The 13,261-nt window shown below is 39.3% G+C and overlaps 1 protein-coding gene across 2 annotated transcripts in view; it reads left to right on the forward strand.

The window, feature by feature from the left end:
- Window positions 1–13,261, forward strand: part of CD2AP (CD2 associated protein) — a 75,003-nt gene that overhangs the window by 41,508 nt on the left and 20,234 nt on the right. For both annotated transcript variants that reach the window (XM_035560131.2, XM_035560132.2), the window contains exons 4-7: window positions 77–177; window positions 4,774–4,894; window positions 7,905–8,089; window positions 11,255–11,363. In XM_035560131.2, the coding sequence (XP_035416024.1) occupies window positions 77–177; window positions 4,774–4,894; window positions 7,905–8,089; window positions 11,255–11,363 (516 nt within the window). The remainder of the gene's footprint in view (window positions 1–76; window positions 178–4,773; window positions 4,895–7,904; window positions 8,090–11,254; window positions 11,364–13,261) is intronic.

A 13,261-nucleotide genomic window follows, 5' to 3' on the forward strand; every position in this document is an offset into this window, starting at 1 on the left:
TCGCATTTGATACTTGGAAACAGGAAAAATGAGTTTTCATTTTAAAATATTATTTTCTCCATTTCCTTTGTATCAGAGTCCAAGAAGAGGCAATGTAAAGTGCTCTTTGAATACGTCCCGCAGAATGAGGATGAGCTGGAACTCAAGGTGGGGGATGTGATCGACATCAGTGAAGAGGTAAGCCATTTCACAGAGCTGGTTGTGTCTTCACGTGGTCAAAAGTGACTTTTTTTTAAATTTATTTTGTAATGTTTGAAATACAAGGATGTTGGAAAATAGCAAAGGAGTTGGTATATCAGAGGGTAAAGCTAATAGTTTAGGAGTTATTCCTCCCAGGTTCTTATCCTAAATCAACAAATACTAGGGGAAGTATTTCATCTTCACAGCAATAAATTGTAATTCAGTACACTGATTTCTTTTTCAAAAGACTTCCACGGTTCCTTGGCTCTGTCAATGTGATCCTTGCTTTTAGGATGCTTATACTAAAATTCTTTGACCATTTGCCTTTAACATGACATAAACCTAAACTTGGTTTAGGTGAAAAATGCTATTTGACCTGATTTTCCAGTTTGGTGCTTTTGTCCAAAGTCTTTCATCATTTAAACTTTGAACTAATAGTAACAGCATTCAGTACAACAAAAACTATGCCTCTTGTACGATATACTTCTAACAACTTGCACAAAAATAGGCAACTTACAAATGCAGTTGGCAATGTGTTATTTCCATTTAATTTTCCACTGAGTAAGAATACAATTAAAGCTTGGTATTGATGTTCAGAACTCGATGGCAATCACCCTGTGCATCTGAAAGGGGCTTTGTGGGGGAGTTATTGTCTTTTTCCTAACTATACACCTCCTTGATACCTGTTCCATTCAATAGCAACTTGTGTTGTGAGAGGCTTGAATATGTGGGAAGAGTATCTCTTACAGGAGCTAAATCTGTCAGAGAACCTGTGGAAAAGACCAGAGCGATCATGGAAGGATCCTTTCAGAACTGGATGAAAAACTTCTGTACAGCATACTCTGGCCTCCATTGGTACAGCCCCTCCTTGCTGTTTCCTTGAGAATCCAAGAAAGGAAAAAGATTTAATATTTCTTTCTAGCCATGTGTCTGTTGGTGCTCTTAATAAAGTAGCTCTGAGATTGCATCTTTTACTCGGATGACTTCATTTGAAGAGAGTGCTAACTCTCCAGGATCCTGATACTTTCCAGGAATGATTTTTCCATTCTCATAGCAAGGAAATAATCATACTTTCAGATAATTATGCTTTCAGATGCAATTGAACTAATGATTGGTAGAATTTGTTCTGTTAGCTTTGAATAAAACCAAGTGACTTGTTAAACCTGCTCACCAAAATCAGTCTCAAATTTCATTGTGTGAGAGTGTTTTTTTTAAAGGAGTACTCCTGGGTAACCTCATTCATCAATTTAATTTGTGGGTAGCACCTGTATGGAGCAGTCCTGGCTTCATAAATGCTTACATTGTACCAGTCAATAGGCAGAATGATATCACTGGATACCATTCAAGCAGTAAACTGCTTTGGGAGCTGCTGTTTTGAGTCTCACATGTTAACTTTCAGAATTATTTTGGGAGGGGTGCTCAGTATGATGTATCAGAGAAGACCAAATAGCTAATCAAAACAAAAAGATCAAGGCAATTATTCATCTGGTTTCCTAGATAGAAACGATTTTTTGGGGGGACATGGTTTGTTGTTTCTGTTCTCATGTTTATTTCTGTGCCCGTGCTCCTTCCTTTCATATACCTCACCTGGCTTTCAAAAAAAAAAAAGTAAACTTCATGAAATTGGTATGTTTCCACAGAACTTCGTGAAAACAGCTGGCCTAGGACAGTTTTGTGCAGTAATCTCTCTCTCAGAATGGGTGCAAGGAACACATCTTTGTTTAAAAACAACAAAGACAACAAAAACAATGATATGAAAATATGTATTCGTAGTATTTGTAGTTCCAGGCTGGAACTGAATGGGCTTTAAGGTGCCTTCAAACCCAAACCATTCTGTGATTCTATGGCCAGAAATGTGAAGAATCATAGAAAATACTATCAGTTGTGGATAACTTGTCTTCACTACTGTGAAGTGATTCTTGCTTTCATTTATATATAAAAGGTGCTATTTATATAACAGGTAACTTAAATTTACAGGTAACTTAGGATTATTACTTTGAGAGAGCACTTGGTCATTTCTTTGGAGAAAATAATAAAGCAAAATCACCTGCTCAGAGGAATAAGTTGTACTAGCTATACCTGATAACAGAGCAGTGTTATCAGGTGTAGCACTTGCAATTGTTTTCCTAAATTGAATAGTTAGTCATTTACAGGAATGATCGTGAAATTAAAAGTGGAGGTCATGGCTTCAGAAGATAAATGACTAATTTTGAAGAGAGCAGGTTACAAGGTTCAGGAGCAGGGAGGAAGGCCTTTGTGCTACGTGGTTGAATCATCAGGGCCTTTGGTTTACAGAACTTGTGGGTTATGCATACAGGATACACAGAGTGCACGTGATAACGGTATAATTTCTCTAAACCTTTTGTTTCTCCTTCATATCTTTTTCCATATTACTGCCAGTTGCAGAACTAAATACCAGTTCAAAAAAATGCTTTTTTTTTTAAAATAGTATTGTATTTGTATTGCATAATCTAAGTTCATGAGGGGCTCAACAGCTGATATTTTTTTTGTAGTTCAGACTGGTAAAAGTGTTTGTTTCAGTCATTTTTCCCCCTTTGTTCAGAAGTCTGAGTGTTCATCTTTTTATAGCAGCAACTAGATGGAATTCAGAAAAAGTACCGATGCTGTACCAGAGCTGTATCTCCCTCTTGTGGAAATCGTATCCTGTAGTACGGTTTTGAAATGGAAGATGTCCTGAAATTGTCGTCATTAGTGTTAGCATTCAGAAATACACAGTTGCTCTTCACCAAGCCACATAGAACCTTTTTATTTTCTTCATCTATTCTTTAATGTTGATTAAAGATGCATTCGCTGGTAACACTGGTTTGTATGTCATCATTTTTTAAGGACAGCATGGTGAGGAGACTGACATATGCTCAGAAAACGTTTAATCTATTCCTGCCTCTCTCTGAACTGGCATTGTTTTGCCTCGCAAGTCTGTAAAGTGCTTTGCTGACCTTTTCTCATGGCAGAAAATAAAGGGATGCTTTAATCTCTTTCTGTATCACAAGCATGAAAAGACCCTTTCTCATGGCTCTTTGGTAGTATGTGTGATTCAGAGCATTTTAATTTTAGTTTTTTGTCATGTATTATGTAAAGCATGAGGTGCTGGAGCCTGATCAGCATCTGTCAGGAATCTATGCTTGAAATTTGATTTGCTGGACCAGTCTCCATATTTAAACCATCCACAACGAAGCTATATTTGATAGCTAGGATGTCTTTAAAAAGAAAAATGTTTTTTTCCACTGCCTGTCTGTCTCTGTAGCTGCCAGGCTTTGCATGCATTCTGCCTGCCTGGAGGTAAGCTAGGGTTTAAAAATTATGTCTGTGTGTCAGGTGTAGTGTCCTACAAAGCAAGGCTATAAAAAGATTACGTAAACAGCTGCTGTCTTATTCTGTTGCTTTTCTTTCTGTTCTAAAAACAGCTTTCCAGCCTTAAAGCAGAAAAATTTCAAAATATTTCATATCAGTTGATCTTGTCTCAATTTTAAATATTGCTCATTGGGCAAATTACCTTCACATCATTCCAGATATCTTCAAATCTGTTCATTTTAAAAAAAAAAAAAAAAACAACAAAACACTATTATTCAGTCTTCCGGCATCATATTTTCACACATCACCTACGTGCGCCCAGCTTTTCCCTGTGTTTTGAATGGTGTCGTATTCCCAATGAGCCTTTCATTAAATATTTTAGAGTGAATAACACCAGGCATCCAAGCACTTAACAGAGCATCACAGAGTCCTTAAAACAAACCTGAACAGGTTTATTTCTAGTACAAAAGTGAGTTGGTTTGTGAATAGCAAAGCTAACAATTTAGCATCCAATGGACTTGTACCCTTAGGACCACAAAACTCAGGCATCTTGGCTACCTTCGTTGGTCAGCCAACTCAGATGGGAAAGTTTCCATATCTTCTAGCTGACCTAGAGCTAGGCATCTGCTCTTCAGCCAGCTGTTTCCATCCAGAAGGAATGGATAACAGACTCACGGAAAACTAAGCTGTGATGTCCCTAAGGACTTTTCTCTTTTCTACTCAACGTCATCTGTAGAAATTATCTTTGATCAGAAGACACAAGTTTCAAAATTGGTTGAAGTTGGTCAATAGATACAGGATTAATGGAAATGGGACTGGAAACTGAACAGGACAGTTTGGCAGCAACAGATTGCCTTAGAAAGCTAGGCTGAAAATTGTCTTTATTTCATAAACAAGTTAATATTTTCTTCTATTAAATAGCTGATGCTTGTTATTCCCTCTGCTCTTGAGAAAGTTGATGGACGTTTTGCTGCTCTTCTTGGTTAAGTGGCATAGGACTTACATTCTGGGATCATCACTGTGGAGGTGGAAGTGACAATAAATGATTTTCTTGTTCTTCTTTTTGCCTACTGTTTCCATGTCTTTGGTAGTTTTTTAAAGAGAAACTGTTCATTTGAGCTTTCACAAAATTGGTCGTAAAGTTTTAAAAATGAATTCAATAGATACAAATTTTTTAAATTTCTTAAATTGCTTAGATTGCTGTATTTAAATGTTGCAACAGGTGTTGTATTTTAGTTTCCTTTTTGCTTAATTAGTAACGTGCAAAATATTTCTGTACAGGTAGAAGAAGGCTGGTGGAGTGGAACACTAAATGGCAAGTCAGGGCTGTTTCCTTCTAACTTTGTGAAAGAATTGGAATCGACAGATGATGGAGAAACACAGGACGCTCTGGATGACGCAGGTGGTATTCTGTTTTGTTGTAAGCACTTAGCAAAATCATTTAAAATCTCATATAATTCGGAACATTGTGGTTGTAGTACCATCCTATTATATTTGATTCTAAGAATAAAATATTTTTCATGTGCTGTCTAACAAATACTAAAATGGACACTAGATCAAACATGTATTCCTTGGGTTGTTTTTAAGGCAGTTTTTAATTTAGCCACTCCTTTGTGGCTCAGGCTGTATAGCTAAGACAGAAGCAGCCTGTAGCTGAACAGTAGTTTAAATCACAGAATCACAGAATCGTCTAGGTTGGAAGAGACCTCCAAGATCACCCAGTCCAACCTCTGTCCTAACACTAACAAGACCTCCACTAAACCGTATCACTAAGGGCTACATCTAAATGTCTTTTAAAGAACTCCAGGGATGGCGACTCAACCACTTCCCTGGGCAGCCCATTCCAATGCCTAACAACCCTTTCAGTAAAGAAGTTCTTCCTAATATCCAAACTAAACCTCCCTTGGTGCAACTTTAGCCCATTCCCCCTCGTCCTGTCACCAGGCACGTGGGAGAACAGACCAACCCCCACCTCGCTACAGCCTCCTTTAAGGTACCTGTAGAGAGCGATGAGGTCTCCCCTGAGCCTCCTCTTCTCCAGGCTAAACAACCCCAGCTCCCTCAGCCGCTCCTCATAAGGCTTGATCTCCAGACCCCACACCAGTTTCTTTGCCCTTCTCTGGACTCTCTCAAGCACCTCCATGTCCTTCTTGTAGCGAGGGGCCCAAAACTGAACACAGTACTCAAGGTGCGGCCTCACCAGAGCCGAGTACAGGGGGACAATCACTTCCCTAGACCTGCTGGCCACGCTGCTTCTTATACAAGCCAGGATGCTGTTGGCCTTCTTGGCCACCTGAGCACACTGCTGGCTCATATTCAGCCGACTATCAACCAGTACTCCCAGGTCCTTCTTGGCCAGGCAGCTTTCCAACCACTCATCTCCCAGCCTGTAGCGCTGCTCGGGGTTGTTGCGCCCCAGATGCAGGACCCGGCACTTGGCCTTGTTGAACTTCATACAGTTGACCTCAGCCCATCGGTCCAGCCTATCCAGATCCTCCTGCAGAGCCTTCCTTCCCTCGAGCAGATCGACACACGCACGTAACTTGGTGTCATCTGCAAACTTACTGAGGGTGCACTCGATCCCCTCATCCAGATCATCGATAAAGATATTAAAGAGGACTGGCCCCAGCACTGAGCCCTGGGGGACTCCACTAGTAACCGGCCTCCAACTGGATTTGGCTCCATTCACCACAATTCTTTGGGCCCGGCCATCCAGCCAGTTTTTAACCCAACAAAGTGTACGCCAGTCCAAGCCACGAGCAGCCAGTTTCTTGAGGAGAATGTTGTGGGAAACGGTATCAAAAGCCTTACTGAAGTCAAGGTAGATCACATCCACAGCCTTTCCCTCATCCACTAAGCGTGTCACTTTGTCATAGAAGGAGACCAGGTTCGTCAAGCAGGACCTGCCCTTCATAAACCCATGCTGACTGGGCCTGATTGCCTGGTTGCCCTGTAAGTGCCGCGTGATGACGCTCAAGATAATCTGCTCCACGAGCTTCCCTGGCACAGATGTCAAACTAATAATGCTGAGGGGTTCCAGGCAGGTGCATGCTTTACAGGCAATTATTTAGTCTGTTGCCTTGAAACTGTATTTCTGAGGCCTTATGTTTTTGAAGACTTGTTTGAAGGCTGGGGAACTTTGATATGATATTGCTGAAATGGGAGCATTCTCTGGGAGCAGTGTCCTGAAGGGAGTTAGTCAGTGCTTAAAGAAGTCTACTGTAATATTCAAGGCTAAAAAGCTTTTTAAATTTTTTTTCAGTAATGTGCATCCACATTTGCAAGATGTTCTGTAGAAATTGTTCCTACTAAGGGTTTGCTCAGAGATGGGAAAGAAAAAAATAATTGTTTTTTTTGTAAATTTTGGAAATAATTTCAGTAGTGTAAGCCAAGAGTTGTTTGATTTGAGCAGTCCCAAATATTTCAACAGCTGTTTAGAGTTCAGTTTTGCTGATATTAGTGGTATCTGGTGAGATGAGTGTACAAATGAGTATGTGTCCACCTTATTTCAGGAATATTGAGATCCAGGGAGACTGAACAGCAGTAATCTGAAGTGATTGTATTTTCTGTCAGTATCTAACAAGTTATGATTTTCAGCACCACCACCACCCGCCCTCCTGCCTGAGGGTTATATTTAATGCTCAGTACTTTCACAGTCAAGGTCTCAAGTATCTGCTATGTTTCTTTACTCCTGAGAACAAGTAAATTCTCTGTTCACTGAGCTGTGGTCTTTTGGAATTTTCTCGTCAATGAAATTTGTAGCTATCCGTTTAGAGAACAAAAAGGAAAACAACTGAATGAAGAGTAATATAGTTCAGAAACTGAAGTAGCAACACAACTTCACAGTGTTACCAAAACATAAATAAATTCACAAGAAACTGTTTTCAGGTATTTTTTGGTACTTTGAGCCATAGGAAAACTTCACTTGATGCCTTGAGAGACATCAGTCTCTGCTGCTGCACCACAGTTTTCTTTGTTGTGGCTGTTGAAACAAGTGCACTCATTTTGGGGTCATGATGGCCCGTTATTGATTATAGCCTTTAGCAGCTATAGCTCTGCTGCACGTGACAAGCTTTTAAATGTTGGACAAAACCCATGGCTTTATACTACTTAAGCAATGCTTCATAAAATCTAATGTAGAACATGATGCTGATGATAACAGACTGTGGAGCCTGGATGATGTTTGAAATGGCAAGAACTACTAATGATCTAATGACTTAGTTGCCAGAGTGTTGTTTCAAATGATCTTATGTTAACCATACAGCTAGAACAAAATGGGAGGTATTGTAGCTGCAATAAGCCGTTTGTAAGAGCAATGCATACAGCTGTGTCTCTTCCATTTTTTTTCCTCTGAAGAGCAAAGAAATAATTTCAGCTATTAAAACAACTGTTTTTTTTCTTTTCACTTTCAGAGTCTGTTTTCAGTGGTCCTACCTCACCTGTGGCTTCTCCAGGGAATGGAGCTGAACCTGGATCTGGACCAGCACAGCCAAAGAAAATACGAGGTGTTGGGTTTGGAGATATCTTTAAAGAAGGCTCAGTTAAACTTAAGACAAGATTATCCAGTGGTGAACCAGAAGATAAAAAGCAAGATAAGGTATGTAGGGGTTCGTGTTGTTATTCTGGGGTTTCCTGTATTTAAAAAAGAAAGTATGGAAACTGAAAACGTAATCTTATAGATGCTGGCAGTTTATAAAATTTGTCATTGTTGTTCAGTAATCAGGCTGTAATCATCTCATCGGATACCAAAGACAAGGCAAGAAGAGGGTCTTGCCTATAAAACAAAGCAAAACCCCTCAAACTTCTTTCACAGTAAGTTATCTACCATGGATGCCAAAAGGTCTAGTCAAATGCTTTGACTTTTTTTCTTTAAAAGAGGGAAAATCAAACTAACATGAAAATTGTCCTTTCAAAAGCCAGGGGGTTTAAGATATAGTAGGATACATACCTACTGTAGTTTCTGGTAGTTCTTTTTTCTGTAACAGACTTTGTATCTAATCTGGGGCAGGACTGTTGAGTCTAGTTGAGTGTAGCCTTTAAATCAAGAAATATTTTAAGTTTTGCTTTTTTTTTTCCTTCACGTTTTGGTGGATGTTGAGATTGCTGTACTGGATGTCAGGCTTCATTACCAATGGGAATGTCCTTCAGTGAATGCTGCCAAGCTTTTGGCTTCAGTGGTGTCTCCATAACCTGCGGATTGTACAAGCCTAAAAAGTACCATTTAACAGTTTGCATCCTCTTTCATTCTCCCCTTTTGTTTGAGTGAATAGTGAAAGGGGTACTCTTGTTCTCCAAATCTAACTTAAAAGTTAGGAGGTATTAGAGAACATCACGGTATTTACTTACTTTAATTTGGTTCTGGTGTGATCTGAACTCAAGGAAACTCTTACCCCTCCTAAGTACAACAGCAATGCGTTTATCTTGAAATTATGCGTAGTGTATACCAAGAACTTTTGTATGTTTTTCCAGTTTTTGACAGCTGAGGTAATTCATTGTTTCAGTTTTTTATACTAGAGATTGATTCAAGAAAGCTTTTAAATCTTTGTCCAAATTCATTGGTTTTTTTGGCTGTGGTTATGACTGTTTTTGGAAAAGGCAATTCTGACTGATTTGCTTTCCTCTGCCTGTCCAGAAGTAATTGTGTTGGTGCAGGGCAAAAAGTGATATGAGGGCAGGAAGGAGTGAGTCCTCAGGAAGAGGGCAGGGACAGACACTTCTTTTAATGTGTTGGTTCTCCCCCACCCCAGTAGCAAAGCTGAGAGATGCTTATCCAACTGTAGATGTTGTGTGCATACTTTTTTTTTTTCCTGATTCGATCAAAACTTCAGATGAATCAGAAAACCAAAGTTATCAAAGTGTTGTTGTTTGTAGCTGGGGTATTGATTGTAAAGTCCCAGGGAGGGCACATGCATTTCCCTCTGTTCTCTCCAGGTTTATCCCTCAGTGCAGGAGTCCATGGGAGCCACTGCATCTTTGTGTGAATGCTGTTAGCGGAGACTTTCAGGAGCTAGCTTTTTTCAATTTGCCTTCTTGTTATGAGATTGCTTGTTCAAAGGCATGCTTCCCCACTTTCCCTCTTATGACTTGGGAGTGGTAGGATCCTGTCTAAAATATATTGAGTTGATAGGAAGTCTGCTCAGTCATTTTGAACTGTTCTTTGTGCACCAATACTAAGATATGTTGGCGCTGTATTTTGTTTGTTGGCTAGCCTGCTAAGTTGTTGTAGGCAGCTTCTCAGCAAGATGGGAAATGAAGTGAGAAAACAAGCTTCTCATAGTTTGAAGACAATGAAATAAACAGTTGAGGTTTGCATTTAATATTCCACTTGTGCTTTTTGCCAAAGTCATCCCAAAGGCAGATAGGCTTAGAGAACAGCATGAAGAGCCCTATGGAGAAAATTCTTATGAAGGTTTTGCTAAAACAGATAGTTTCTTCAGATATGTGCTCAACTCACTTTGGATTTAAATGGAGGGATGCTGGAAGGGCGTTCTCCATCCTTAAGCTAGTAAAGAAATAAAAGCTGTCCTCAGGAAGCTCTAGAGCAGAGAGGGCTTTTTTTTTTCCCTCTGGGAATTCAAGGACTGCTCAGCACAGGAAGACTGAGCACTTAGAATTGTGAGCAATTCAAATGTTTATTTGCTTTTGTAAGATAGATTTCAGTCAGCTCCAGCATCCTGCATGGGTTCAGGTTATTTATACCCTGCCTGCCTAAACTTCCTCTCGCACTTCTAATTGCATCTTTTTTTGGAAGGAGAGAATGTAGAAAACTTTCCATACTGGACTTCTTTAATCTCCTAGGTGGGTTATTTTAGTGCTTCCTTTATGTAGCGTTCTGGAGTGAGTTAAATTGCATATGCACTCTGAGAACATCCCAAATGACCATAGCTTCCTCTGTGGTATGTTAGAGGTACCAAACACCAGCCCACAGCCACCATCTGTTCTTAAAGAGACTAAGGCTGGTTTCTGTGGCATCAGTAGGTCTGCGAAGTTTAGTTGTAAAGGGAAATGAACGGAATAAGTAAAAGCAACGGGATTTTTCTCGTCAGTAACACTGCTAGGGTTGCTCAGGTAAGCACTGACTAACGTTTGTAGCTCTTATGACTGTGAAGAAATGAGTGCAGCTGAAGCTGTCTCAGTCTTCCTGACAGCTCAATAAATGTCTTGAAATGAAAACTGGAGCACTTATTTTGGTTAATGTTAACTCTGAAACTGTATACCAGTTGTGATGCCTCCATGTTTTTTTTGGTGCGGGAGAAAGTGTCTGGTGAGCAAGTGTCTGTTTGGGTTCTGTTCTGTTTGAATCTCCAAGAGCGAAGGGAAGCTGGGACAGGCTTTCACATGCTTTTATGTTTGCCTAAGTAATGAAAAACCGATTACCTCTTCAGCTGAGATGGTTTATGGTCACTGAATATTCCTGTGTTATTCCAGTGCCAAGTAAATATGGTCAGAGTTACTTTCAGCAGAGATGTTAAATGACCACTTCTGTGCCAGAGAAGGCAATTTCAGGGTAATGGAACAGTAACGCTTGGGAAGATTGAAATATGATTGCAAAAATCGAGCTGGACATTGCCAGATATAAAGCTGCGTGCTTTGTCTTTAGTCAGTAGACAAAATTTTTGTTGTGGTGGCCATAATGAAGTAACTACAGTAAGTTAAGTGCTTAAAAAAAATTCAGTGAATCTCTTGCAGATGATAATTTCACATCATCTCAGCTACTGAAAACATGAGTTTCTGTTAACAAAGTTCTCTTTCCTTTCTGTAGTCCTCACCTCACCATCCCCCTGGAGCAAAGCCAATTCATTTTCCTTGCGTAACAAAAATGGAAAACTCGTCAGAAGGAACAAAATCAGAAGGTGAAAGTAAAGCAAAAGGTAAGGCTAATAGAAATATGCTTCTGTTGCTTGATAATCCTCTGTGGAGAAGTATTTGGTTGTCAAAACTGATTTGTTTTCCCCTTGTTGGTATTATACTTCTGTGCACACTGCTTTTTGTGCATAATGTTCTTTATCTTTGAGGAGTTATTCAAATGCAAAAGTGTCTGAAGGAGTTTTTGTTTGCATTTCAGTGAGAAATGAATTGTAGGGTTGTCTCCCAGAAGCAAATAAGGCAGGGGCATTAAGTTTGTGTTAATTCGTGTTGATGTGCTTAAATTGGCTTTCATTCTGCCTGGCTTTTAGTGGTCAGCTGGAAATCTGTTGTTGCAGAGCAGCCCCCCAGCTCAGTTTCTGTTCCTGGGTGATAGGAATGATGCTGTATTTACTCTGGAGTTGCTTGTGTGCATGCTGTCCGTGGTTGTATGCTGGGTTTCTTGCATCAGAAAGTTACTGTTCTCTTGAAATCCGTTCTCCAGGTAGCCTGGTTCCACTTATAGTAATAAAAAAGAAAAAAAAAATTCTCTGACAGTTTATGACTTTAACTACTAAATTGCCTGGCTTTATCTAGAGAGATTTTTTTTTTAAAAGCCAACTCAAAACTTCTTTTGGGAGTGCCAACCCCATAAAAAAATTAAGTGATGTGTGGACAGCTCATTTTGCCTAGTTCCAGAAACAATGCTTTTTCAGCTCCTGTATTGGAATTTCAAGTGTACTTTTCTTTTATGCAGAAATCACTTATTTTGGCATAAATGGGTTATTTTACATGGAGTGCATTCTGCATTTGCAGAATTACGAAAACTTCAACAAACAGCTGGCTTTTTGCCTGTCTGTAGGGGTTGTGTAATCTAGCAGAACAGAGCACTTGAAATGGTGGGTTTGTTAGCCAGAGCCCTGCTTTGGCTGTAGTTATAACAGCAAATAGGGCATCTGTGCCACTTGAGCCATATGTTGCTTTATTTCGTTGGATAGAAGTATGCATGGCCATCTTTAGAAAATAGCTGATTCCAGTTTAGGAGTGTTTAATGTAGTGGGGTAAGAGTAGTTAACACTTAAGTTTTGCCATTCCAAAGCATATATCGAAATAAGTTTATGTATGATGCTTGGAAATCGATGCTTACTTGAACTTTATCCTGATTTTGAGGTCTATTAGAGATTTTAGTTTTAGTAAATTAAAATTTTCAGCTTTTAAACTGTTCCAGTGCTATTGCTGGAAGTGCTTTTCTTGCAGAGCCAGCAAGACAGTGTGCAGCCTGGAGCATTGCGAAATTTGGCTTGTCTTAAACTTTGCATAAAAATTAACCCAAGTCTGTCTGAAAAATCTGAGTATTCAATACCGAACATTCAAAGCATTCAGTATGTAGCTCCTTTCATAATTTCAAGTGCTTTTCATGCTAAAAGTACAGAAATTGGACTAATCCAGTTAGCCATGCTGAGTTTCTGCTCCCCAGATAAATACATCTGAAAGGAAATTAAGTTTGGTAGATGTAAATATTGTAGGAGATTATTAGTAGATAATACCTATAGAAATCATTTTAAAGTATCTTGTAACTTTTGAAAGAGCTAGGTTTTGGTTTTCTTTCTTAATGTTTTTATTTTATTATAGACTGCACTGTTTATGAATCCTCAGTTTTGAGAGAGTTTAAAATAATCTGTGTTCAGTATGTTAACAAATAAACAGAGGTCTCCTAAAATATTTAGGCTTGTGTTCCTAATTTTGGTATGCCTCAGCTATTTCTGGGAAGCTTGTTTTGGCCTCTGGTGCAAATATTTAAAAATATTTTGTTTAAAAAATAAAATAGAAATCACTATTTGGCCTCTCCTTCCCCCGTTATGTTAGAGGACATCATCTGTGATTCCTGCAGCTGCACGGTCACCCCTGAGTCCTTGGAAAGGAT

The sequence above is a fragment of the Cygnus atratus genome, chromosome 3 (genome assembly GCF_013377495.2).
Source record: "Cygnus atratus isolate AKBS03 ecotype Queensland, Australia chromosome 3, CAtr_DNAZoo_HiC_assembly, whole genome shotgun sequence".
Taxonomy (NCBI): Eukaryota; Metazoa; Chordata; class Aves; order Anseriformes; family Anatidae; genus Cygnus; species Cygnus atratus.